The sequence below is a fragment of the Anser brachyrhynchus genome (assembly GCF_964034855.1).
Source record: "Anser brachyrhynchus genome assembly, chromosome: 11".
NCBI classification, from domain to species: Eukaryota; Metazoa; Chordata; class Aves; order Anseriformes; family Anatidae; genus Anser; species Anser brachyrhynchus.
This window is the reverse complement of record NC_137706.1, coordinates 15,149,877-15,177,442: the sequence shown is the minus strand read 5'-3', so window position 1 is coordinate 15,177,442 and position 27,566 is coordinate 15,149,877. Positions and strand designations below refer to the sequence as shown.

General features: G+C 39.6%; 1 protein-coding gene across 1 annotated transcript in view; it reads left to right on the top strand.

Annotated features, from left to right (window-relative positions):
• The window catches only part of AGBL1 (AGBL carboxypeptidase 1), a 330,445-nt gene that overhangs the window by 105,377 nt on the left and 197,502 nt on the right, over positions 1-27,566 (top strand). Inside the window, exons 13-18 of the mRNA XM_080607077.1 lie at positions 820-903; positions 1,862-1,948; positions 2,317-2,465; positions 5,739-5,826; positions 13,624-13,768; positions 17,169-17,322. Coding sequence (XP_080463203.1) covers positions 820-903; positions 1,862-1,948; positions 2,317-2,465; positions 5,739-5,826; positions 13,624-13,768; positions 17,169-17,322 — 707 coding nt within the window. The remainder of the gene's footprint in view (positions 1-819; positions 904-1,861; positions 1,949-2,316; positions 2,466-5,738; positions 5,827-13,623; positions 13,769-17,168; positions 17,323-27,566) is intronic.

Genomic DNA, 27,566 nt, shown 5'->3' with positions numbered 1-27,566 from the left:
GCAATGACCTCACATTTCTTTTTAGCAGCATAGGGATTTATTACCAGACAACAGAGACTGAACATCAGGGCTCTAAGCTAAACTTCAGAGCTGATCAACAGTAACCAAATGGAATTTGTGAAGACTACTAATTTCTGACCTCTAGAGAGAGAATTCTTTCTGCCGAAAATATAAAATTTAAAAGTCTTATTTAGAGGCAAATTCATTCTACCATCTCCTTGCACTGTTGCTCTAAAAGCTTTGTTTTTATGGTTATAATAACATGTGTAACTATACAGCTAAAATGGAAATCATCATATCATGCTTCAGGGCATAACATGATTGCTGCAAAGGTCAGAAAGTACTTCTGGCATTTCACATCTAAACTTCTTTTGGAATCAGAGAACCTCAGTTTAATAAAGAGTAGAAATTAGCCTCATTTGGAGTCAAGATTCATGGTGAGACAGCCTTACTAGGTCTACAGTTTACAGAGGGTATTTTCTCACGGGGCAAGGCTGGCTAGTTGGAAGATTGAGATTGACTGGGAAGAACTGGGGATAAATCAGACTTGACAGAATACCGCAGAGAATAAAATTTGTACAGAATCAGTCATTTAATCCAAAAGGAAACCTGTGGTAATGGGAATGGAGTAGGAGCTTTCTCTTGGTTAAATAAATACAGATGATGTTCACCTGGAATTAGCACATGGAAATCCTCTTTCTTACCAGTCCTTCAAAAGAATTTCCTAAGCCTCTTCATATTTCTTCTAGAAGACTACCATGTACTGAGATTTCTCACAGTGTCCTTACAATTATTATTATTATTTTTTTTTTTTTGTAGGGACAAAATACTGGATGATGTTCGCCGCTTAATCCAGCCATGTGATGTGATAGGAAGAACTGTTTATGATCTAGATGAGCCCAGGTCGGTAACATAAACTGAATGCTGCAGCTAAGGGGCACAGTCAGTTCTGGGTTAAGAAGGGAGTTCAGTACATGGTTTACCTGATTTACTTCAGATAAAGGTATACAAGAAGTGACCTAGGAGGTAAAGCCCAACATGAAACATCTAATGGAAGAGTAGGTTCCTGGTACATGGCCCTGGGGAAAGGATTTATTTTGGAAGTCCAGTATATTGGTCCAAGAGAGCCTCAAAACTTTTTTGACAGAATAAGAAAATCAACAAACCAAAGGGACTGCATGGTGCCCCTGGATATGTCTGCACTGCACGTGCTGATTTAGAGTAGACAAACAGGTTAGCGCTTGGAAGTGTAGCTATGAATCCAGACAGTCTATCCCCACCCTGAAGTGACACCTAGGCTGAACAGTCTTTCTGCTGAGAGTGCATTTGAGCATCTGTACTGCCAGTATCATAGGCTGTAGATGTACCCTGAAAGGTGTGGTACATTTAAAGGCTTCTGAAAATGTACATCAGAGTTGTGTTCAACCCTGAACAACAGAATTGTGAAGTTGTTCAAGATGATTTTAAGGGTTTCCAAGCTTTAGGAGAAGGAAACAATATAGATGTGGGAAGAGTAAATGGAAAGCTTGCATAGAGCTGCCTTGTGTAATTAATGAACTAATGGGAATAAGTCAGCCATGAAAGTAACTGGAATAAAGAAAGTAAATAAGAACTGGGACAAAAGTGAGTATTGGGAAAGGAAAATGAGATGAGATTTAGAATTATTAAGCAAGATTAGAGGATGCTGCATTGAATGGAAAGATTATGGATTTGCTCATCTCTTGCTACTTCTAAGGGTCTTGCTTATTAAAAACAAACGAACAAAAACTTACAATTACTTGTACTAGCATACAAAGGGTGCTGGGGAGGACTTGTCTTTGAAGCAACCTGCTATAGGTATCCTTGCTTTGATTTACCGCAGTCACTCAAGCCCAGGCACTCCAGGCTGTCTGACATTCTTCTCCAAGTTTGAATCAGGAAACCTTCGCAAAGCCATCCAAGTGCGTGAGTAAGTACTCCTGCAGTGGCTGTGTCCCAGCCAGCCTTTCTGCTGTGTCTGCAGCATGAAATGCTGGAGTTTTGTTGGGTTCTGAAAGGATCAGCTAAGGAAGTAAGTTTTATGATGCAGAAGTTATGACACCTGCCAATACTTATATGTTCTGAAAGAAAAAGAAGTAAGAAAGTAGAGCCCAGGAAGTTTTTGTGTGACTGAAATATGATGAATATTTCATGATGTGTTTGGGTGCTGCTGGTTTGATGGAGCTCTTTGGCTCTTACAAGTTATTAATGAGTTTGTTTGTACAGCCTGCTCTTCTTGGCAGGTTCAGTGGCAGATTTGGGTGTTCATGGACACTGTTTCTTTGTCTTCCTTAACAGGTTTGAGTATGACTTAATTATGAATGCAGATGTGAACAGCAACCAGCATCACCAGTGGTTCTACTTTGAAGTCCGTGACATGAAATTAGCAGTTCCCTACCGCTTCAACATTATCAACTGTGAGAAGTTCAATAGCCAGTTTAATTATGGTATGAGTCTTCGGGGAATTGGGATACTTTTCTGTTCACATTAATATCTTTTTCATGCTGTAAATGTTTCAAAATTTCCATTTCTATAAGTAAAAGGGAGACTTTAAGTTTCATTTTACTTGCCCTGAAATCCACTGAAAGAGTTATTTTACATTTGACAAAGGACCTTTCTGTATCCTCAAGAGGACTGAGAAGTGAACTGAGTATTGAGAGAGGATTTGCGGAAAAAATATTCATTGTTCTGTGATTAGTGACCAGAACCGAGAAGGAATGGCACTGGGTTTGGGAGAGGAGAGAAGAAGGATCTGCTGAGATTAAATGAGCAGAATAGGACTGGAGAGCTCTTCTAAGATTTAAATAAATGTGGGTAATGCTTAAATATCCATGATTCCTTGGGTTTATCCAGAAAGACATCTCTGTCTTCAAACATCATAAAATCTCTGCTGATTTAAAAAATAAATAAAAAATCAATAACTAGCTGTCTTTGAGCTCCTGTCATAGTCCATAGTTAAGGAGAAAGGTTGCATTGCTTAGAAATAGGCAGGACAAATCCCAGCTTTCAATGCCTGTTTTAGTAGAGAAATTATTTTATCTGTATGAAGATTGTGGGTTGAATTCTGAGCTGGCATAGGCTGTTTTTAAAATTTGTTTCCATGGAGCTGTGTTAATTTACACCAGCTCAAGACCTGACTCAGAATGTTCAATAAGTCCTTAATATCAGACTCTGCATTCCTCTGAAGCTCTGTGGATACATCTTTCAGCATTACAAGGGGAACTCTCTCAGGATCAATGTACCTAAAACAAATAGCACTGGGAGCTGGAATGACTTGTCACTTGTATTTGTGAAGCTGTCTGGATGAATGGCATAATGAATTATAAGGCATTTACTCTTTAGCCCTAAGGGCTGGAGTTCAAGTATTCATATAGATCCCAAATGAAAACAATTTTTTTGTTGTCATCTTATTCTGCTTCCCTGAATTACCACCATTAAAAGTGCTGTGTCTGGTAGCAGTCTGAATATGAAGTACTTTGGGGTCTTTCCCATTGCAAAACCCACTGTCACCTTCAATACAGCCACTGGTGGCTCCATAGTTAGAGATTCTGGCTTTTATTGGTGGAAGGTTACTTGTTAATCTGCTATTTTGGCTGTTGTCAGCATTTATCACCTCATTTTGTATATCTGAAATTGGACATGATTTGCACATTGAAGCGTATAATGAAAAATACTTATTTGGAAGAAAAATATGAAAATACCTTCCAATGTAATGAAGTTAAGCCATGGCTTGGTTTTGTATGGCTTGTTAAGGCATTTCGTCTGTGGTTTGATTCCGCTGCTTTGGGAAGGTACTCAGGCTCTAGCTTATCTGGTATGGCTGAGCAAGGCTCACCGCCTTTTCCAGCACATGCACAATATTTATACAAACTATGGGTACAAGATATTGCTTTCCTGCTTTCTTTCCTTGACACTTTCCTGTACTAATGCCCATGCTGTAAGACTAGGAGCTTCCAGTCATGATGTAGTGCCAAAGTGTAATGGGTGTCAATACTTCACAGCTCCTGGTCACTAGTCTGTTTTCTTCCCTTCCCTTTTGATCTCAGTTAGATGGCACTATCTAATTCTCACACCAGCGAAAAAGGATATTTCATGAAACAGTTGTGATGATGAGCAAAGCAAGTCAAGGAAGTGTGGCGTCCAACTCCCTCCTTCCTTTTTTTCCACCAACAAATTCTACCCTGGAATATATTGATATTGTTCTCAGAAGCCTGATTTGTGTTTTAAAACTGAATGTTTCCATGAGGAAAAGCTGTTTTTCTTTTTGGACTGAATTAAGATGGCAGACCACTATCAATCACCGCTCTGAGGCAATTCAGTGTGTATGTGCCTTTGTGCTCAGAGAAGGGCAGGAGCTGGAATTTAGAATGTTTACGGAATTGTAGATCTTGAGCCTTGTATTCCTTGTCTAATGAACTGGGCTTCTGGGCAGGTTTGTGTCTCCCACAGCTCACTATGGCCCATGTCCTGGAACCAAATGTAAGATGGCTTATGTACGTGGCTCTGGTTCAGAAAACAGCAATTGAGAGGTTACTCCCAGCTGTATGCTAGCTACTGCTACCCCACAGCCAAAGGTGAGCTGGAAAGGCATTGCTGCCAGTACACTTGCCAGCTCTTAAAGCTCTGGGGAGATTAACAGAGAAACCTAAACAAAGACAGGAAACTGAATGGATGCATATGGAAATACATCATCAGGATGGATGACTTTCAAGTACCACCTCCTCACGGCACAAGAACAGTCAAGAGAAGGGTTGTGCACTATGTTGTGCATAAATATCTGACAGGAGTATCTGTAAGGGTGTGTTTTACCCTCTCTAAATTGTGTTTTCCCGGAGGAGTCACCAGTGCCACTGCCGGGCCTAGCTGTGGCTGTGGTGAGGCCTGCTGCAGAACCAAGCGGAACTGACCTGGGGCGGTCTGGTTTCTCCTTGCAGCGCTGCCCACACCTTGCTGGGGACACCCAGTCCAGAGAGCTTCACTGGTGTACTGTACCGGTAATGGGGCAGGCAGTTGTGTGAAAGAATTTGATAGAAAAACTGCCTGCAAATGGACCGGCATCACGGAGCTGGGAATAAATGTGTGCGCAGTTCAGACTGAGCCTCATACCCCAGGGCCTGAAATGGTAATATTTTGGAGGTCAGGAAGAAGTCATCTTCCGATATAATATGGTACAAAGACAGATAGTATCATTATCAGCATTTATAACGTAACCAGTATTATTTAGGTCTAATGGAAAGTTTAAAATTGTACTCTAGGACGGTTAGTTTTGCTTGTTGCTTTCTGAAGGTGTGTTACTAGGTGCACCACAGGCCTCTAATGTTGTGGCAGGCTTAAGGATTCAATAACGGTGCAGCCAAGCATGAAATACTGGACTAGCCAAATCACTGATCTGTTTGATATGTTGATTCTTATTCTTTTCTTTTCTCCCTTCTTCTGTTTGCTTGTAAACAGAGCAGCTTGAAACTCTCCTCTGCAAAGGCCAGAGGGATAATTTATTTTCTAATGAACTCCATTCAGCTCACTTCTGGCAGTGTTTTTTGTACTGACATGGCTGCATCAGAACCAAGCATGGGGTTTAGGAAAACGTATTTACTTTGCATAAGCTATCTGCAGAGAGCACAGACAAAATAATGATCCTTCTTGTTTTCCCTTTTCCTCTCCATCCTTGCCTTTTCCAGCCGGGGAGGTCATGTCATTTGAAACTATCTTGTTTTATGCAGGCATGCAGCTCGTTATGTATTCAGTGAAGGAAGCTCTCCTGGGCAGGCCTCACTGGCTTCGAGCAGGCCATGATATCTGCTACTACAAGTAAGTGCATTTTTGATGAATAATTTGTAGCTTCCCTTCTCCTCAGTTCCTCTCCTGTTAACTGTATTGATGTTGTTAACCTTTAACCACTAGTGTCACATTTTAAATGTCTCTAAATTAATGTTAGTTCTATGTGTTATGTGCCTTCAACTTCAGGAAACAGTTAAAAGTGAGACCTCTAAATTAGATGCCTGAAGAGAAACAAGGCATGTGCAGAATTCTCTTCCCTAGAAGGAAGACACCTTGTCTTGATAGCACAAACAATAGTGATTAGCCTTACCCACTGCCATATGGGAACTTTTATCTTTGTCTCAGGGATCAGAAAACAGGGGTGTAAAGCAGTTCTGACAAGCTTAGGGCTGATACTTACATCAACTGCCCAAGTCTCAGGCTGTTTCTGCAGTTTTTCAGAGTCTCAGAAAAATGCTAAATCAGTCTCATCTTCAACTTACATTTGACCTGGAGCTTGATTCATGTGAGATTCTCTCACCTACGTATCTCATTTCCATATGGCAAACTGATCCCATATACATACATCCTGGTTATTACAGTCAAAGAAGAGAAGTGCAGGACTTAGTTTCAGTAGGTTGAATGAATACTTTTTGTTTTTCTCAAAGCTTCTAAAATGTTATCCACAACACTTACTAATTATTTTGCCGGTGAAGATTGAACGGGTTTTCAGGACTAGGATAAATGGTGTGTTTTGTGTTAGTCTCGACAGAGTTGAAGGTTAAGGGACAAAATGGAACAAGCAGGAAAATTATAGGGGTGAGTAAGGTATTTGGTTGAGTACCTGTGTGGGGGATGTCTGGGAATGATGTAGCCTGGGGCAAGGCAAGCAGGAAGAGGAGCCCTCTGCAGGAAAGAAGAGGTCAAAAATAGGTAGAGCATTATGGGTGAAACTCACATACCTTGTAATAAAATACTGCAGCATTTTGGGTTAATTAACTACTTTATTCTGGCTTTACCTATGATGACCTGAAAGCTGGGACTGAGAGTGCCTGAGTGACAAGCCTTCCTGTTTTTTTTTGTTCTTATAATTCCCCTATTGTTTTTTCAGTCATGATGCCTGTTCACCAATTTGCATCACCAAAATGCCTCACTGTCTCAAGACTCTGTGGGTACTGTATTAGGCAATGTATAAACAAAAGAAAAGTCTGATCCTTGCCCGAGACACCTTGTAGTTAAAATATAGGTCTTGGGCTACCAAGTAACTACAGACTGAGAAATGCATGAAAACTGAAAGAAGTTAACACAATTAATAAAAATAACTGGCTGTGGCAAGATAAGTAGTGCTGTTAGGACAGAACTGAATTCTTTCCATGTAGTAAATTATATTAATTTCTTCATGAGCTCATGTGATGAGGCTGATTTTAGAAACTGAAGTGAAATAATGGGCTTTCTCCTTGTAAGAAGTTGTATTTTTGTTGTAGTTAAAGTTTTTGCTGTAAATGTTAGAGATGGCTACGTTCACAAATGGATTTGATGAGACAATAAGCCCCTACAATGACAGCGGGTTGCCTCTCAGAGGTAGCAGAACCTCAAATTTGTGTCGCTGAAGATGGGGAAGAGGGAAAAAATCTCTGTTGTAATTTCTTTTCTTTTGGTGGACAAGATATGTGTCTAAGGGTGAGATTATCCTCTTTCAACCTGGCATGTTGTTTGCAGCAATGAGTTGCGATTTCATTTTGTTCCAAATACTCCTTACTAATCTTATTCACCTGACCTTTTTGACCTCTGGAGGTGTTCTCTCAAGAGTTAGTGTACTGTGGTGCAGTGGTTTCCCTTTGCATGCCTGTAACCTCTGGCTTCGAGTATCGGCTTTTGGATGCACGACAGAATGGGCAGCATCAGCAGGTGCAGGTTGGGCAAACTTTACATGCTGATTACCATAGCAATGGTTTCTTATGTCATTAACAAGACGGTTATTGTGTAGCGATTAAACAGCAGCTGACTTCCAAGATTAAGCCATGATTGTACAATTAAGCAAGTAATCAGATTCTTGTTCAGAATATGAGAGAGAATAGAGTCTTATTGATTCGGTGTTTTCTAACTCTACATTGGATTATATGTCAACATGTTCATTTAGGGAAACTGCTCGTTGTCCCATCTACTGTTTATTCCAGTTTTATATATATTCTTGTATGCACATATACGTACATATGTATACATATACGTACACATACGTACACATATACTCTCACTTTTGCTGAAATTCTAATAATTTTGTTCTAGTCATTAACAAAGAGGTTCCCACTCAAGAGAAATTGTACTATGGCAGGGAATATGAAGAAAGTATGTATGTGGTTGCTGAGATTACGGTTTCCAGAATAGGAGTTGGGATTGCTGTAGTGACACCACGCTGCTTGTGTTTTTGTGAAAGCAGCTCACTTCATTTCTATTCACCCTAGTCACATGTATCCTCGGGGAGGTCCTGGCAGATTTTGAAGGGAACCTCATCTGATTACTTTTACCAGGGGTTATTCATGATTTTGGAATGCCCTTAACTGCTTTTGCTGCACAGCTCTGATTGAGAGCAACCTCTGAGCTGAAGGACAGTGGGAGGAAATGCACATTCACAAGATGTCTGGGTGATGCACGTTGGCTGATCTCTGCTGACATTCATCTTCACTGAAGATGGGATAGTTCACTCATAAAGATGAATGTTGTGGCACAGCTCTGTCACTGCGTACCTTTCTCATATGTCTCATGAGAGAGTTTTTATGTTACAGAGAACATTAGCAGTGCTCTTGTCAAAAGGAAGCAGAGTGACACTTCTGCTCTACTTTATTGCCTCTCCATGAAGTGACAGGATACACCCATGATAAACAGAGTTGCAGTTACTATAAGATCATCTAATTCACTTGCTGTCTTGGCAGCTTTTATGTACTGAATAATATTCCTTTCCAGCAAATTATTTAAGGAACAATGGCAGCATGCTGAACTGGAGACAATGTGCTTGTGCCTTTTGGTTTCTTGTCTCATTCTAGGCATATTATCTAACCTCCAGTTTTCCAGACAATAGTCAGTTCACAGATAGTAATGAGGTACATGGAGTGTTTTGTTCGCACATCACCACAAAAAACTTTGCTATTTGGTGATCACAGTGGTGTCAGAACTAGGTCTTTTTTTCTCTTCAGCATCTTTGTGATCACATAAGAAATCATAATTAGCAGATCACATCTCAGTTCTAATGATACCTACAAGAGTGCTGAGACACTGGTAATGCCTGACAATCACAGTGTGAGTGTAGGCCTTAATAGCAAGATAGTAATGGGAATATTCTGCATTGAATGGGATTCTGCCTACAATTTAGAAAATAAAGATGACTTAACGTGAATTAGCCCTTGAAAGGGAAGTTGTGCTTTTCCAGTTTCAAATGTATCAGGCCCCAGATAACAGCTGAATTTATGTATGACCCATAAATTCTTAAAATACCATTATTTTACAGTGTAAACCAAAGTGTTATTGAAGCATACTGTGTGTACCACACTTGGATGTAAGAAGATCAGGTCATGTTGTAAAGTGAGGATAGCAGATTCCAGATGGTATATGGATTTTGGACAAAGGGAATGCATCAGTGGTGAAGTGATGAACAGTTACTTTTCAAATTAGTCTCTTTTAGATGGTCTGGAAATCTGGGATATAGATATTTTCTTCTGCCCATTTAATTTACATTGATACAATGCTGTTTTCCATCGCTTACCAGTGCTTCTTACTATTCTAAATATTGCAGACAGGGAGTAAAGGGACAAGATGAGCAAGACATGTAGTTCTTTTATCATTTGGTGCTTTTGAATTCCTGAGTTACAATCCAGCTCCTTTACTGACCTGCCTCTATCTTGGCCAAGTAGCTTCACCTGTACGTGTCTCAGTTTCCCCATCTATAAAAGGTGAATAATTAGAGTCACTTATCTGCTACCCAGAGAATTGAAACAGATAAATGGGAGGCAAATTTTAATTAGATAATGCTTGCAAAGGTCATTTAAGCTCAAAAAAATTACTGTATAGAGTAAATGATAAGTATTATTATTAATTAACTTTCCATCACAGCTGTATTAGAAATATACTACCTGTACATTATTTCTTAAGTAGAGCAGCAAGCAAAATGATTTAACGATTATAAAGTGACTGAAAGGCACAGTAGATACAGCTTGCATGCTGATTTAAAAAAAGAAAAAGGAAAAAAGAAAAACCCTTTTGTCTCTTATTTTGTTTCTAATAACAAGTGTATTAGCTTCTGGAAAGCATGTGAGACTTTGGGAACATTTTTGGAAAGAGACAAATAAGGTAGTGAGGACCCAATGTTGCTATGGTCTTTTTTGTTTCCTTCCCTCAGGATCAGACAGAAGAAAAGTGAAAATACATTTACACTTTCCAGTCAGAAAATGAGATCCTGCTGAATGGTGTTTCAGTTCATTAGGAAAATTGTATCATCTGTCAGTGATACTCAAGAGTCATGGTCAGGATTAGGTCCTCATCCTGCAGGGTGCTCTAGAAATGCACAGGGAAAGGCAATCTCAGCTCCCCTAAAAGTAGACAAGGATAGGTCAGGACATGTGCGTGGAGGATAGCACTGATGCTCACCTACTGAGATAAATCTCATGCCAGTGTTACAACGCTAAGTGGGCTGCAACACCGGCAAAGCCCAGAATAATAGCCTCTTCCTGGCTTGCTGATTTGGGTTTCCTGCTGCTATGGTAGGGTTGAAAAAGGGGTGATGAAGAAAAAGTATCGGTCTGGTGGAGTAACAAGGAGGCAATAGAGCCATCTTGGGGTGTCAGCAGTGGAAAGAGAGAGGGAGGCAAGGAAAAAAAAATGCTGTTTTTAAAGTTTCCTTCAAAAAGATTCAGAGCTACTGCATTTTATGATGGATTGTGAGGAGACCAGATTATATGCAGGATGAATACATGATCATTTATATTGCTTACACATAGGTATTTTTTCTTTTTAATGTATGAGTGAAGAATGTTGAAGCCTTAAAAAACCACTTGTAACCTTCCTGTTACTACCAGACAGTTCGCTGTAGATTGAAGTAGGTGTCAAGAAGTGATTAAAAAATCTAGAAATATCTGTTCTGGGTGGGTGGTTTTCTGGAACTGCAGAGGTGCACAAAACAAGAATGAAATGTGATGCTAAGCAGCGAGGTTTGAGAGCTATGCATCTATACACTCGAGATCGTGATATCTGTCAAGAGTAAGGAGCATGGACTGCCAGGTTAGTATCAAAGTCAGAGGTGCCTGGTGGTGCAAAGCTTCTGGTTTAAGTGTCTATTTTGTACAGGGAGAAGCCTTTACTGTGCCATTAGGGACAGGCAGGAATACTTTCCCAAATGTGCATGGAAGACATGTAGGCAGTATCTTTCTGCAAAGTCCTGCTTCTCCCAACCTCTCTGACTACAAATACAAATTTAGGTGGAAGAACTCAGAAGATCTCAGCACTTTGTGAAAGTATTTCATAAGTAATGTTATCTAATTTTCCAAGTGACACTGAATATTATAGAGTCCAGGGAGATTAGTCCTTTCCCATTGTACAAGAAATGGTTCTTAATTATCCTTTACTGACAAAATTAACAGGAACTAAGTCAAATGGTATTGTCCTGACCTTAAAAACAAACCACCACCAACAAAACTTCAAATCCTGGACCCACTGAAATATAATAGCTAGGTAGATGTTTCTATATATGTTGGATTAATTGCATTTTTATCTGACTCTTTGTCCAATATTAAGGTTGTTTATTTGCAAGATAAATATTGGGGTGAAGGGTTCAAATCATGTGGGTTAGGAGGATAAAATCATAGGCTTTTCAGTTTTCCACTGTGACTCAGTGTTCCTGTACTGTCTATTGATCCACTCAATGTCATTCACCCCCACGTGTTCCTAATGTTAAATTCAGGTGAAAAAAACAGCAGCATTGTATTGTGTCTTCCTTATGAAGAAGAGATGATTATTTAGGAGAATTTGGCAAGAATAATTATCTTTTTCTCTCCACCCCTTTGAATAAGAATGAACAGCAGCAAAATAAACTAGTATTGTAAATTTCAGGAGCTGAAATTGCATCTTTTGGTTGCCGCCTCTATTTTGCATTTTAATGCAACGTTGATGATAACATTTGTCAAAGAAACCTCACAGTCCTTCAGAATCAGAAGGTTCCACAACCACATAATTGGTGCAATGTGGGAAAAATATTGTTTGAAATGTACTTATGGATGCAATTTGCTGTGAAGCTTCTCCCTAAAGTGCATGAATTGTCTCTTCATCTCTGCTGAAAGAAAACTTTCTTACTCAGCCTAAAGTCATCTCTTTATCAGAATAAATCTCCTGCAAGAGTAGATTGGGAACGGATTGAGAAGCTCCCTTTAAAATTTTCTAGTTTTAATGAAGGAAGTGTCAAGTGCCTGAGAGTAGTGATAGGCCTTGGCGGCCCTGACCAGGCTCACCTGTGGCCTCCACTGCCCAAACCCTTTGCCCATGGGCCCAGGAGCTCTCTTTAAGCTCTGTGCTGGCTGTTCAGTCCCTGCCTGAGCTATGTTGTAGAAAGGCTCTAGTTCAGCCGCAGCTACGTCTATGCTTCGGTAAGAACTGTAGTGATCTGGACCCCGACCCACAGACTGATCTCCTGCCTTGATGTCGGACCTACCTCATCACCCCAAACTTGTCTGATGATCTGGACTAGCGGCTGAACCTGACTGCCATCTCTGGGCATACCCTGCCCAGATACCATGAGGGGACCCTGGCTGGTGAGGCCCTTGCCCTGCTGGCTTTGATGCAAAGCTCAGCTCCCTGTCTCTTAGGGAGAAACTGGCCATCACTGTTCCCTGACAGGGAGAGACTAAAGTGTTTGAAAAGGAGAGATCCAAAAGAGGATTTTTTTTTTGTTAGTTCTTAATTTGCAAGTCTGTGTGAGCTCACTTCTCTGTGTGCAGTCTCCATACAACCCAATCTCCTGCTCTTCCTAGTCAACACAGAGGCTTTGATGACATTTTAAAGACTTTTATGCGTATCCTGTGTTTTTTCCTGGCATGTCCCTTGCTGTCTCATGGTGGAACTGAATGACTGGCTTTACATTCTACTAGGATATTTGTATTTTCTAAATCTCCAGACTTTCACAGAATATTTTCATGTGGCATTGTTCAGGGATGTGAATAGTTACATACAGCTCAGAGCAAGATAACCTGGATGTTGAAAGCAATACCACAGTGTTAGCTGAATGCATTAATTTAAACGTCTGGACTGCACTGTATGAACTAGCATTAGTTAGCTTCTTATTTTCACCTTCACAAAATGAGACAAACTGCTATGTCTCCATGAGAGAGCTCCCATCCAGGAGCAGCATGACTAGCTGGGACTGGCTGTGCCAGTACTGCTACATGTTGTTTTGTCACTTATCTGCCTGCTGGCCTTTGTGGACTGAGTGAATCCCAGGAGAGCCTTGAATCTGGATTTGCACAGTGGTACTTAAAACCATCATGCTTCTTGTATTTCTGTGTCTAGTAGGACCACAGTTTCTCTAACCTTCCTACTTTTCATATAGCCTGTTGGTGACTTGCTATGTTACAGGGTGTTTTTTAGCACTGTTTTATTTTGTACCTGTTCATTGCTGGGATTGGATTTGCTGTATTTACACGTGTCCTTTCCAGACTTTATCCAACAATGGGATGAGTTTAGAGCCCATCTTCAGTACAAGGTGAAAACTCATTCAGGGTGGACAGTTTTCTGAATGCTTTGTTCTTTCACGGCTACTCCAAATATGCATCTGAAAGTGATAACTCTCCACTTTCCCCTCTTTCTCTTCAGAAACCACTACCGCTGCAGTGCAGCTGCAGGAGGAGGCATGAGAGGAAAATATTACTACACACTCACCTTCAGTATCAAGTTCCCTCACAAAGATGATGTCTGCTATCTGGCCTACCATTACCCCTACACCTACTCCACAATGATGGTAATGCTGATGTGTCTATCTAAATAAACTGATAGGCCTGATAGATTGGAGATGCTTGGACATGAGAGGTCTTTGTGATAGCATAGAGGTCTGTTCTCACAAGCAGCTATTTAACTATCATGATGCTCTCAATGCCTTACTTGCAACTATAGCCTCTGTCAGCTCTGGAGCCCAGAATGTTGAAGGAGAAAAAAAAACCTGCATGGGATGAGCTGGAGTGCAAACATAACAGTCATAAGATAACGCAAGCCCAAGACGTCTCTATTTGCTTGGGCTTGCAGTATCCTCCTGAGAGAAGCAAACATCTATAGCTAACGGCAAGTAAGAAGTGAAGGCTGCCCACTCCCGCTTCTGCCAGAAGATAGCAGCTTAGCTTTCAGAGCTACACCTGCAAGTAGAGCAATAGCACAGTGCTAGGCCTTCTTCAAATATTCTTTGTCAGCAGTTTCATCTGTGCCAGCTGGAGTGTCAGGAGGCATTTGTGACACCCCAAACCAGTGTAGTAGATTTGAAAACTGAAAGAATATGAATCCAAGGCATAAATTGTATTATTTAGTTTTACTGAGCTTATTTCCTGGGGAAGAATTTGTTTTCTTCAGCCTTTTCTGGCTGGGGTGGATGGTAGGAGAGTATTCTGGGAAATGCATCAAATGCATTTTCTCAGATTGATCTGGGAGAACCCAAAGTCTAAAAGGAAGGTAGAATAAAAGAGGGGAAATGAATGGTTTTGTGAGTTGCTTTGTGACTTTCGCACTGTTAAAGTTGAGAAAGATATTGCAGAAAATGAACACATAAGGTTCCTGGAGATCAGTTCCACCCGCGGCAAAAAATAAAAATAAAATTGTTTTTAGTTCTGGACATTTAATGACAGTGTGGGTTGGTGAAATATGGGCTTATTCTAATTTTTACAATGATACCTGTTTGCCATTATCAGGTATGAAAGCGTACACAGGCTTTCTAAGGAGACTGTCCTCTCTCACTTAGTAGCCATGCAGCTTTGCATGCTGCCAGCATAGCCCAGATTAGATTAATTCCCACTCAAAAAACAGTCTCTTGTCAACTGCTTTACATCCCATTATGGATGTTCAAAGAAACTGCTTTCAATAGCTGGGAGAAGGCCAATCAGGCCTTCGCAGTCCAAGCTATGCCTGCCAGCTCACTTCTCATCAGGCTTACGGGCACCAGCTATTCCTCTGAATCAATGAGGAGGAGAGCATGCCCTAGTAGTGGGTTTTGACCTATAACCTTAAAGACACATATATACTGCAGTCTGCAGGGTATTACAATTACAATTGTAGTACTGAAGAATTGGGTAGAGTTATTCACCACCATGCTTTATTATGGAGATGCAGTGCCTCATCACTATTTTACTGTTATTGATTTCTATCTTCTGCTGGCACAAAAGCAAGGGAGACTTGGAAAATTTGTATGCTCTGGGAATCCCTGAATATCTCACCTACTCTGGAATGAATTGAATGGAGAAGAAAAAGATGTTATTCCTAGACTTGCAGGACCAAGTCTTGAAGTATTTCACTGCCTCTTCAAATAAAATGCTTATTGAAGTTTAAGGAAATTTTGCCCCAGGAAAAGTTTAAATGAACTCAAACTCAGTAAGGACCATAAAATTTTGTAAATGGGAATTATAAGTGGAAAAGATTGATAGATTGTTCTGTCCAGCTCTTTATCCAAAGAAAAATTGTTGCCTCTAATAATTCTAAATGGCTTATTTGCTTGGACTAATTTAAAATGTCTTGAGTGATGCAATTTGCACATTTCTATGTTACTTTAATTTCCACAGTGTATAAGCTAAATCAGGTTTGTGCACCACTAGATCTTATTTTAAAGCATTTGTCCACTGGTGAATATGTTGGTTTTACATATCAGTAATAAATTAAAAGTGATTAGGAGCCCAAGGGCCCAATTAAATACATAATGCTTTGGGGAAGAAGATAAACTTGGATATGAAGTTAGTAATTTGGAAATGTTTTTAAATATCGTATATGTTTAATTGTTACAGGCATGTTTACAGGAAATACATATTGCGGAATCCTATTTGAACTGGATGCACTCTGCAGTTCATTACTTTTTGTCCATTAGTAATTATATTTATTTTATGAACAGTAATTTATCTATTTTTTCATCATAGCGTTAATTGTTTAGATATCTAGCTGAAAACTCTATGGCAGCTATACCCAATTAAGTTTCACTGGGTACCAGAAGCATAAGTAAATGATGATACTGAGTTCTCTGTATCTATGTGAGATCTTTAAATGGGTCTAATAATTTAATTTACTTTGTAGAGCAGTATGTTAATTATTTTATGACACAGATGACTGTAAATTTCAGTTCTGTGTTTTCATTCAAAACACTGGGAAAAGCAGTCTGAAAGATGGTAAAGTTCAAGGTTTTAGGAATAGAAATAGTTTGTTCCTTAAACATTGGCTGAAATTTACCCCTGACTTCTAAACACAAAAATTTACAACGTAAAGGCTGTTCTGTGAACTCATGCATTTTAGTTAAGATTATATTAGGATGAGCGTGCATACTGCAATATACCTGTTTCTTCCAGTCTAGAGACAACTGGTGCTCCACAACAGTTAGCGACACTCTGCAATGAGATTACTTTACAGTATCATTGCCACTTGCAATTGCAACATAAACAGGGAGAGAGAGCCACTGAGAACTGCACATCATCTGGTGTGTGGGTGGTGAGTGGCTATGTGTCTAATGAGGCGATTAGAACTAGTTCCAAAAAGATTTCTTTCTTTTTTTTAGGCTGCCAATTCTTTTTCTCAAATTTCTCGAGAAGCTTTTTTTTGTAAGAATTATTAAAACTGACAACCATAAACTTTGGGGGGTGGGGGATGATGACTCCTTTTTAAGTAACTTTTTGGAAAGATGCTCTTACTCACTTTCCCCGCTAGTGGCTGTACAAAACTGTTTTGATGTAAACTTTTTGACTGCCTCTGGTCTGGACTTGTTCCTGAGTCTCACTGACATATGCTTGACAGCTAACCAGTCAGTTCTATAAATACTGAAAAAAGACAATTTTTCTCACATTACGTGGTCTCTGTGAAAACATAAGGAGTATGCAGTTCTTTTCTGGACTTTATGTATGCATAGAAACCCCTTTTTGCTAATAAAAGAAGCACCTAGGAAGAGTTCAGGTAAAATGATACATGAGTAATAGACCCGTGCAGCTTCAGTGAACTGGGCTGTGTTCTGAAAGGCTTATGCTTACTGAAGCTATGTGAAAGGAGATACTATTAACTGGCATAAGAGAGAAGCTGGTAAATTAGCAAGAGATGAAATTAGTACCAATAATCACATAGAGACAGTGGAATAAAATCAGTTTTTATAGACCATGAACTCATAAATCTGTTTCCTTGCTTTTTCTCAGGCCCATCTTGACAGTCAGGAACAAAATAGGAACCCCAAGAAAGTCTACTGGAGGAAGCAGACGCTCTGCCAGACACTAGGAGGAAATCCATGCCCATTGCTCACAATCACTGCCATGCCAGAATCTAAAAAAAGTGATGACTTGGAGCAGTTTCGTAAGTAGCCAAACGAAGCATTAAAAAAGATGCTGGTGACTGTGGTAATGTAAGGAGTGGCAGTGACAACCTGTTTTGTGAATATGTTGATTTTCTTGCTTTCCTCATTTTGAAAAAAAAAAAAAAAGGAAAACTAAATATCAAGAACAGCAAATTACAACACTTCTTTTAAATGACAGATTTATACAGAGGGAGGATACATAAAATCATTCTTTACTTCAATTTTTCTTTAATAATCCAAAACAGAAAGTTTAGTATCAAATATCTCCAATGGCAAGAAACTGCTCTAGTAACCAATTCAAAAAGAAGCTTGAAAGATTTTTTTTATTCTTGTTGACATTCCAAATTGAAATGATTTATTTATTTTGAAGTTTCAAACTTGCCCAAAAAATACAAGAGCATTCTTCCCCAGATGTGTGCAGTAATTGAAGTGTCCTGGTCAAATTCCAGATCCTCCAAAATGCCTGGTAGCTCCATCTGGACATACTATGGCTTCTTGCATTTTGTCAGTCTTAACTGATGATGTGGTAACTATACTATAATAGCTACCATGTTATATCTAGAGATAGTTATTTTTCATTGTGAAAGTCAAAGATTTAGACCTGTAGTGACCTCGATTAATGATGTTAAGCTATATAAGTTTCTGTAACCAACAGCAAGTGACAAGAACATTCTGGTTAGCATCACATTGGATTAGCTTTTTCTTTCATGTCTAAGTGTCAGACTACCTATATATAGGTTGATGTAGAGAGGAAACTTTATTTCCTGAGTCTGGAGTAAGACATAAACATATTTTTTTGTCTGTTCTTTATGTATCTGTTACACAGGTGGAGAAATTCTAGGGAGTGTGGAAATTTAGATTGCCTTAAATCTCTTAGCTTGTTATGCAAATATGTATCATCTCATGGAGATATTAGGCTAGATATATCCAAGGAGATTCTGTGATATGAACTACATTTCTAATCACAGAATTCTCTTTTCAGGGATATGTGATGGTAAGTCAGACTCCTCACAATGCCCATTCCAAATTTGTAAACTAAAAGGAAGCTCACATAACAGAGTTTGGGGGAAGTTATTGCTGTCTTTCCTAGTTTAGGTTTACTGCACAGTGACTGCAGTTATGCTGACATTACAGTGTAATCATCCTAAACTCAGACCTCTTTATAATTGTTGGTAAGTTTTCATTCAGGGAGCATTTACATTAGAATTAGCATGTTTCTGAGCATGAATATACTTTCCTAGGTCGAAATTTTAAAGCAAAATGGCAGAAAGTTGCCAACTACAGCCTACATGGGAATTCATAAGATGCTTGCATATAAACTGCCTTGATGGTGGGAACTGGAGGCAGCGTCAGAGAAAATGGGATCATTGTCACTGCTATTATTAGTAGTATTTACATTACAATATCACATACAGCACTCGATTAGGGAGTTTGGCTGTGGTGAGTGCTGTTCATGCCTAACAGGAAGAGAGAATTCCTGCCCTTAAGCACTTTTGTTCCATGATGATAATGCTACAGAACAGAAAACCAGCGGGTGGGAGTAGTGGTGGGAGTGCGTGGTTATATAAAGAAGTCTTTGGCATACTGCAGATGGTCACCTGGTTAGATGTTAGCTGTTGACAGCAATTTTTAAACCTTGTGGCAGACAGTCTCAATAGGGCAACTGGAAGTAAATTGGAATTAGGGATTGGAGCCGTGCAAAAGAGACATGCAGTGAACAAGTTTTTCAGCCCAGGTAAATATGCTTTTCCAATAGGAGTGCTAAATGAAAGGTAAGGTAATGGTTGGATTTATCAAAGCAGGGACTTGGAGTGGGTCAGTCACACGATACGTGAATGTGCTGACCACTGGATTAAGCATGTTTGGTTTGCATAGGACTTTATGCAAAGTCTTGCTTTTCTGACATAGGAAACTTGCAAAATAATAAAAAAAAAATAATAAAAATAACCATCAATTTTCCAAAACAGAAAGCAATGGTCTTGCTTTCTGACCAACCCAACAACATGCCAGCATCTGCAGGTATGCATACATAGTGATCAGGATAAAAACTCCGGAAGAAAATCACCAGCCTGTACCAATGGAGGTAAAGCAGGAATAGCTAAGGACGTTTCCACCTTTGGCGCCAGCCACCAGAGGGAACTGTAACTGCATATGGTAATAATGTGCTAGACTGTATATCATCTTACAGTCCTTGGAGTCCTTGACCTGAAACCTTATTGTACCAAGTGTGGTACACTGGGGAGAATGATTGTCCTCTGTGTATGCAGGACTTACAGCCTGTATTTGTGACAGTTGAGAGGTACAGGGTCATGAGGGAATGACAACACAATATTGACCAGCAAAATCATACCCCCCAAAGTCACACTGCTTTTAGGGAGTATCATGAAATAAATGTGACAGGAGGTATTACCTTTTTCTGGGGCACTCTTTCCCCTGAGAATGCATCTTGCAGTGTTGAAGTAGTGTCTGGCAGGCTTTCAAAAGTCACTAACCTGTCTGTAAAGGCAAGGTTTGCGCAATCCCAGAGCAGTGGAGGCTTGGATTCTCATTCAGTACAGATTCACTGAAAGATTCATGAAGGATTTGTGAACATTTTGGACAGGTACTTATTTTGAATGCCTCAGGATGTTGTAATATTCAGCATTTGGGTTCAAATTCTAGTTATGTGGCTCAAGTCCTCTTTATTTTTGAGAGAGAAATACCTCCTGGTTTGTGATCTTACATGAATTCAGTAGAAGCTCGTAGTTCTGACTGAAATTCCATGAAATTATGTGCCAGTAAACTTTTCTGATGGAGCTTTGCAAGGAAATGAGATTGACTTCCTAAATCTATCTATGAACCAGTTGAACTCAATCAAAGCAGAATGTGTACAAACCCAGCTGCCTGAACTGAAATAAAAATTGTTTGGGGGAGAGACAGTGTCAAGGAAAGGCAACACATTTTCTCTTAAGTTTCCAGAACTAAAAATGTAAACACCAATACTCTTAGGTGATGAAAATATTTGTTGTTTTATCAAGTGGAAGAACAGCAAGCGCACCATGTGTTTTATGCTGTGGGGATGCCTCCAGGCAAATGTGAATAATCACATATATACTTATTTTGTATAAGCAGCTTGGATAATTATGGCTTTGGGGGACGCATTTAGCTTAATTTGTGCTGCTTTTTGTGGCTTTGATCAACAGTTGCTTCTTAGCTTCCTCATCTTGTACGACATGCCCTTCTCTCTATGAAGTGGGTTGGCTGATGGAGGGGCCTGTTTGTCAATATTTTCCAGGCTGAAAACATAACTCAAAAGCAACAACTGTGAGGGAATCAAAGGATGGAGACTTCCCTAGCAGTAACTCTCATTGCTTTGTACAGTGTCCATGCATATGCATTTCAGCTTGAGAAGTGATGTGGAGCTCCAGCATTGGGAAACTTGGCACATGGGTGATGAATAAAAATTGATAGCCCTCATTCTTTCCTTCTGTTTCCAGGGTTCTGTACAATTCATAGTTCTCATGAGCTATAGCCATTTTACTCTCCTATCAAATTTGTTATTTCTGCTTTGTACATTTGTTAATCCGCACCTTGAAAGGTTGTTTTCAATAATACCAGTGGCGCAGGTAAAATACAAAGCTTTTCAGGGCTTCATAGCCGTTTCTCGTGATTGTACTTTTAATACGCTAAATCCTTCTCTAGTATAGCTGCATGAGGAGTGGGAAACATCACTGATGAAGAGGCATTGGGTGAGGAGTGCTGGGAGGAGACCGTGATACTCCTGCTAGGAGCTCGGTGAGGAGGAGTTATTGCACTACTGGAGGTGCTGATAGAGTGGGAGCGACCCAGGGATGATGAGGGCATGGCATCTTCTGTGTCAGCTGTGCTTTATTTTCCTCGCTTGACTCTTTCAGATTGGTCTTGTCAGGCTTTTGATTAATGTGGCCCTAGGATGGTTAAATTTGTCTGAGTTAAATTTATTAATGTGCACCTTGTTAATAGGAAGCACAAGCCGTGCACGCTGACAGGAGCTGCACATTCACTGCATACTAAAGGGAAGAAAAATGGGCTGCTGTTTTTCTTCATTATGCGTAGTTTATGTGAGGCTTTGATATCCATGTAAGCTCCTTTCTCATTCCTCTCTATCTCCTGTTTATGTGATGGTGGTGTACTGAATTATTTTTATTAAATGATCAATTCTGAAACTGATATGAGGAGAGAAAGAAATGAGCCAGGTACTCTTTGACTCCCTTTGTTTTGTATCGCTGTCATACATCTCAGATACAAACAGCACAACAACTTCTCTTCAGACTTAATCAGTTTGTTGTTATCTGTTTTCCATATTCCTCCTTCCTCTTCCTTTTTCCTTCTCACAGAGTTACACTCTGCAAATTTGGCCTTCCATATTACGTACAGAACTTTTCTTCAGAAGACTGTAGCTCTTCTCAGAATTATTTAAAACATAAAATAAAACTAAAACAGCTTTCTGCAAGCTCCCATGAGTGTGGTGAGCCAGTACACCATGCCTGCCTTAGATATTGAATCACAACTTGTGAATCTTTGAAAATGAGAGAAGTTGGAGAATGGAAAGAATGGCTGGGTAGGCATTTACTCTTTGGCGACTTTGCTTGTGGCTGTATCAGGTCTAACCTTAGACATTGCCTGATGAGAGGGACTTCCCAAGAGAGCAATTCTCCACATCTTTCAGAAGTGTTCTTAAATGCAGAACCAGCAAGAACAACGAAGCTTCAAATATTGGTGCTGAGTCACTGTTTAATGAAGTTAATTGGAGCTTGTAAAGCTCTGATTTTCTTGGGCTTACCATACATAGCTCCATGAAGACAGTGTTAACATCATGTGTGTACTTAATAAACCCTTAATTCACAGTGTTATGTATTCAAATGTGCATTATGTGTCTGTGTTCTACCAAACCTCTCTGGCAGAGAGTTTTTCACTGCAGTTAACCTATGTTCAACAGAAAGATCTCTCTTATTCCTGAGAGACCTCTACTATTCCTGGTTCTTGACTTACATGCTCCATTTTTTAATGGATACAGACAATTGCAAATTTTCAGTTAGTGCTTAATCTTATCATGGTTTCTTACGTGTCTTGTGCAGGTGCCATTTTTTAGCAATGAGGTATGCTTGGCCTAGTGTAAAATAAAACAGTGTGCTTGTCACAGCGAAGAGTGGTTTGTGACTAGAATCTGGTACAAGAATCTGTCAGATTCCAGTTCATCTTTCACACCAAAAACAGAGTTTATCAGCTTGGCAGGTAGAACAAATGTATATTTTCTAGGCAGATTAAATGAACTAAGTCAGTAGTCTCCAGGAGATGATGAACATGGTAATGCACATTGACTCTCTTTTAGAAAAGAACTGTGCTTTAATGAAAGATTTTCTGTAGCTGGAACAGCTGATCTGTGTGCATAGCATTGTACAACTGAGGCATTAAAATGTTTAAAATATGAAGGCTTAACTTCATGCTTACAAGATACCCATAGCGATGATGGAATGATTCTTTACCTCTTTCTATTCATTCAGTGACAAGTGATGCTTAATTATGACTGTAAGAGAACTAATAACCTGAAGTAGTCAGTATAAATATGAAGGCAAATCAGAAATAAAGTGGGTACAGCGGCATTTTCCATAATCTACGACCCTGAGCTTCTAAGCCTAATTAAACGACTGGGAAAGCAAAGCTGAAAACTGGTTCTTTTACTGCAGGAAGCAGGAGCCGATAAGACTGTGAAGGATAATGAAAGTGATCTGCCAGCTGACAAGCCCTTGCAGGCCGTAGGATACTATTATGAATGGCAGAGTAAATGGACAGATTGACTCTTCAAAGTGTAGGTAAAACATCTAGCCAGTCATGCGTGGGTGATGATGAAATTCTATTCTGTAAAGAAAGAGCACACCAATACATTGTCAATGTTAAGAGTGACTGAACTGAAATCACCAAATGCAAAAGGAGTGATCGGAGAAGGCCTGTTTACACTGCACTACTGTTCTGAGCTTGCTATGTGTGCATTCCTCAGGAGGTGTTTCCTTGGCTGTGCACTGACGTGGTGTGGGTGCGTTAGCACTCTTCTTTAGGTAGAGAAGGGGAAGGGGAAGATATAACTGAAGAGGTGTATAGTAGCACCAACTGGCATGGTGCCTAACATAAGGGGATAACAAACAGAGTGAGAAAGGAATTCCTTAAGGACTGAAGATTTCTATTGTTCTGTTTGTACAGTAGCATGCCCCTGGCTGATGACCACCATCATTACTGCCTTCTCAGCTCAAAGGCATGAACATCTTATATCGCCGTGGGGGTTAATCCTGCATCCACTGAGAATACAGGAACTTTGTCACTTCTGCAGAGTGGAATGGGGCAGTCCCAGGTTACGGTATCGCAAAGGAAGTAATTGGAAAGCTCTCCTCATGGCTGGTTGTACTGTTGTGACTCCCATTAATAATACTGATCATGCAGTGTGTTACGAGTATTTCCCCTATGCACCTGATGAGCGTCCTTACAGCAGTTTGTGCAGTGTTACAGAGCTGAATGTCCTAGCTAACTAGCAGCAGTAGTGAGGAAAATTAAACAAAATATGACACTAGCAAATAGATTTACATCTGTAACTGCTTTCGCTTTGAGTTGCTTTTCAGTCATCACATGTCCTCTTCATGCAAGGCTGGGGAAACCATTATGGGTATTATTATGAAGAGACAATGACACCTCCTTTACCAAAATGTAATCTTTATGGGAGTTGGGACACATTTTCTGCCTGAGTATGTTTCTAAAGATGAAAAGAGTAATATTTTTGGAATAAGGAATGGAAGGATGCTTCTGCCCTTCAAATCTCCAGTTGCTCCTAGAACTAGAATGAGGGATAAAGTGAAGCTAATGAGGTGTGTTTACTTGGTCTCCTCTTAAGCATAAGGGGTCAAAAAGACACAGTTGCTGGGAGAAATATTCTAACATTTCTTGGTTGGCTTGTATTAGCTAGTTACATGGTTGCTTTGCAGCTTTGATCTTTTCTCAAAAAGGAACAAACTCCTTTACCTTTAAATGTAATTTGCAGCAGAGAACAATTCCTGAACAAAGAACAGCAAAGGATGTGAATTGCAAAGGCCACTTGTGCAGGATACTGGGAAATAATGATCATGTGGAAAATGTACACAGTTTAATTAAGCCCATTGATTAAATCAATATGATTCAAATAGCTTAGTGCTCCAATCAGCTTAATCTCGTTAAATGTAATTCAGGCCTCGATAATTGATTAATAATGCATTATAGTTTATGAATTATTGACTTCAAGTTATAATAACTGTGCCTGCTGCCTGCATGGCAGCAACCAGTGTTGCATGTTAATTATGAAAAACTCATGCTCTGTTCTCTTGAATAACTTTTTTAAAGCTGGAGATGACAGATCTCCTAATGAAACGGGGATCAAATTAGATCAATGCCTTATTGGAGTTAGCCCACCCAAAAGGAAAATGCACTCTTTAAAGGAAGCTCTCATCTAACAATGCTGAAGTAGGGAGGCAGAATGACCTGCTTTGATTAGTAATGATCTTTCAAGCAGTCAGAAGAACTGCCTGTAGCAATTCAGCTGAAGTGCTAACCTGGCATTGTGCTTGTTGGAAACAGTTCACAATGGCAAGCACATCTGTTGTTCTCTTAATGGCATTGCATTCTGTACCTTCTCCAACACACATACACACAGCATAGCCAATGCTGCCGAGCTCTTAGGTCACACCTGTTTGCCAACTATTCATAGAGCAATCCAGTTTCCAATATTTCTGTCTGGATGCTCAGTGGTTTCTGTGGAAAGGATGAATATGCTTTTATAATAGTGGAATATTCCTCTAGTGGTAGGTGCTCTTGCCCACGGCAAGGGGCTTGCAACTAGATGATCTTTAAGGTCCCTTTCAACCCAAACCATTCTATGATTATAATTGCATTTCTACATAGCAAGTGTCATACAACAAAAAGCACTGTTGCTACTACTGATGAAAGTCTCAGGAAAGAAACCAATACTTCAGGGCCTGAAGTAGAGGACTTCTATTATATGGCATTTCCACTGAATCTGAACAGAGGATACTGTCTCAGATTGTCTTTCTGCCTGCTTAGGTACTTAAAGTGATCCAAATTGCAATTTTATGCAGAAAAGTCCACAAGCATTACACTTCCTTAAAGTACATCATTTATGGAATCTTTTCTGCTTTTTTTCTTTCACCTCCTTTGCTATTTCTATTCCTTACTTGTGATTATATTTAAAAACGAACAGATTTTATTGTGTATAGAAATTGAATGAGAAGATTATAGCAAACTGTGGAAGGGAAAAACAAAACATTTTTGCTTGATTCTTATGTCTGCAGTAGTGATTTTTTTAATCTGCAAATTCCCTTGAGTTGAAGATTTACTCCTAATTTGTGGAGGTGCTGGCTTCTCTCTTGCTTTGTACCAAACACTTTGTTTTTGGTGACAAGAAGTCAGCTGTAGTGAAAACTGTGATTCTGTTTTAATGCAGTAAAGAATGGATGAATAAAAATGTCATGTATTCTGCAATGCTAAATAGTTACAGAATTGTGAATATGAACTTTTTCTGCTTGAATAGATAGTTTGTCAGGCATCTAAAGCCAAAGTAAAGCTCTCTAGATATGTAACACTGGCAGTGTGCTCTAAATTTCTCAAGATTGTCTTTCAATTTGAAACATCCTTTCTCTATTTTTTTTCTGATATCCCAGTCATAACAACGTGGCAGCCCATTGCAATGCCCTGAACGGTGTTCTATTTACAGACAAATTTCTGCAAAAATGTGTTCCTGTTTGAATATTCAGTCTGCTACCATAAAGGTGGAAGCTGGTTGAGTGGAACATGAAATTTGTGAGATAGATTTGGGGCTGTCTGCGGACTGAGGCCAGTGTTTTTCATAATGTATCAGTTGTTCTTTGACCTCCAGCATTCGGTGGGACTCACTCAACTAGCACAGCACTGATGCTGCGGTCAGCCTTCTGTGAGTTTGGCAAAATGCCTATTAACATATTGAATCCAATGGTCGAGACAGCAAGCAGAGCACAGAAAACACTGAACTGAGGATCCTGAAAAACGTGTCTTGGAGCATAAGCAACTAGCAATGTTATTTGCAAAAGGAGAAAGCAAATAGTGTAATCTCTCTTTCCCACCCTTTGTGCATGCTAGAGAGACAGCCATCTGAAATGAGATAATTTGTGCTGCTATGGCTCTTCTTCATTCGTCTGTAGTTTTTCACAGTAGTGGTGTGTGTCATGGTTTTTTAATTTTTTTTTTAAAAGAACCTTCATTCTGAAATTTGGAGATTTGTTCTAAGTTCTCTTCTTAGTGGATTGTGCTATGCAGTTTTCTTCCCTTTCTATAATTTTTGTTCTATTGCCTTTCTTTGTTTGAATTATAAGTCTCATCTTTGTCCTAAGAGACTTGTAACCTTTGCATATCCTTTCCATGTCCTTTCCAGAGGATAAATATTGTGATTAACAGCAGCGTTTTCTACAATATGAGTTAGCAATGTCTTCTTTGTTGGCACAGACTTGGGCTAGAATATCAGTAGCTCTTAGCACTGTCTATGCCCCATTCTTCCAGTGTATCAGAGCCCTTTCTGAAATGTTAATGAATTAAACATCTTGAAAATCGAAATCACTACATAACTGTTTGTCATAATTATTTTCATTAGTGATTTGTTTTTAAATGCCTCAGAGGTGCCTTCTCGCAGGTGCATAGCACGACTTGTATTTTTGATATAAGGCATTGAAAATTCTGAATGAAACTGGAAAAGGTTTGGGGGAGTTCACGCGTATTTCTTATATTGCTTCACAAATTTATAGACAGCTGTTTGGAACACACCTGTCTCACAACACCCCAGTGTCCCAGCCTTGCTGCAGCGGAGTTACAAGCTTCTATCACGTAATAGGTTGTCGAAATTCTCACCTTCATAGAAAGGGGAAAAAATAATTCATCATCTCTCCCTTAGGGGCAAAGGCTTCAGAAACACTTGCAGATGCCGTGCTTCCAATGGTCAATCTGTATATCTGGTAGAGGTATTGAAATACAGCCCAGCAGAGCCTCCAGACAGCTTTTACTCCCTGAAATGGTGAACGAGCATTGAACGGCTACTAGGCTTCTGTTATCAACTTCAAATCATGGCATGAAGAAAAAAAAAAACACAACACACAACAAATGTGTTTCAGTGAGCTGCACATTTTCCCTCTCCAGCTATAAATTCCAGTCACATATGGTACTG